This window comes from Myotis brandtii, unplaced genomic scaffold (genome assembly GCF_000412655.1).
Source record: "Myotis brandtii unplaced genomic scaffold, ASM41265v1 scaffold412, whole genome shotgun sequence".
Classification (NCBI taxonomy): domain Eukaryota; kingdom Metazoa; phylum Chordata; class Mammalia; order Chiroptera; family Vespertilionidae; genus Myotis; species Myotis brandtii.
Window position 1 is genome coordinate 765,910 of NW_005365832.1, and position 342 is coordinate 766,251.

The 342-nt window shown below is 64.3% G+C and overlaps 1 protein-coding gene across 1 annotated transcript in view; it reads left to right on the forward strand.

The window, feature by feature from the left end:
• The first annotated feature begins 6 nt into the window (after window positions 1-6).
• Window positions 7-342, forward strand: part of COQ10B (coenzyme Q10B) — a 15,184-nt gene continuing 14,848 nt past the window's right edge. The window contains exon 1 of the mRNA XM_005873558.2: window positions 7-165. Coding sequence (XP_005873620.1) covers window positions 44-165 — 122 coding nt within the window. The 5' untranslated portion in view covers window positions 7-43. The remainder of the gene's footprint in view (window positions 166-342) is intronic.

Below are 342 nucleotides of genomic sequence, written 5' to 3' on the forward strand. Positions count from 1 at the left end.
GAGTTTGGTCCAGGAGATAGGTACCGGCTTCAGTGAGACGATCATGGCAGCTCGAACCGGTCAGAGGGTCCTGAGAAAGGTGGTCTCGGGCTCGGGATGTCGTCCAAAGTCGCCGGTAGCAGCTGGACCCCCGGTTTCGGCGCAGGGGCCTACGCGGAACGTCAGGTAATAAACAACAGGGGCGCCGCGACCCGGGAAGTTTTCCGCCCGGACCAGCGGAGTTGGGGGGCGCCGGGAGTCTATGAGTCGACGCGGACCCGGACCCGGAGAGAAAGGTTCCTTGGGTTCTCCATTGGAGAGACTGGGGCGCCGCGTTTATCCGCGGGGGCCGGACGCTCACCA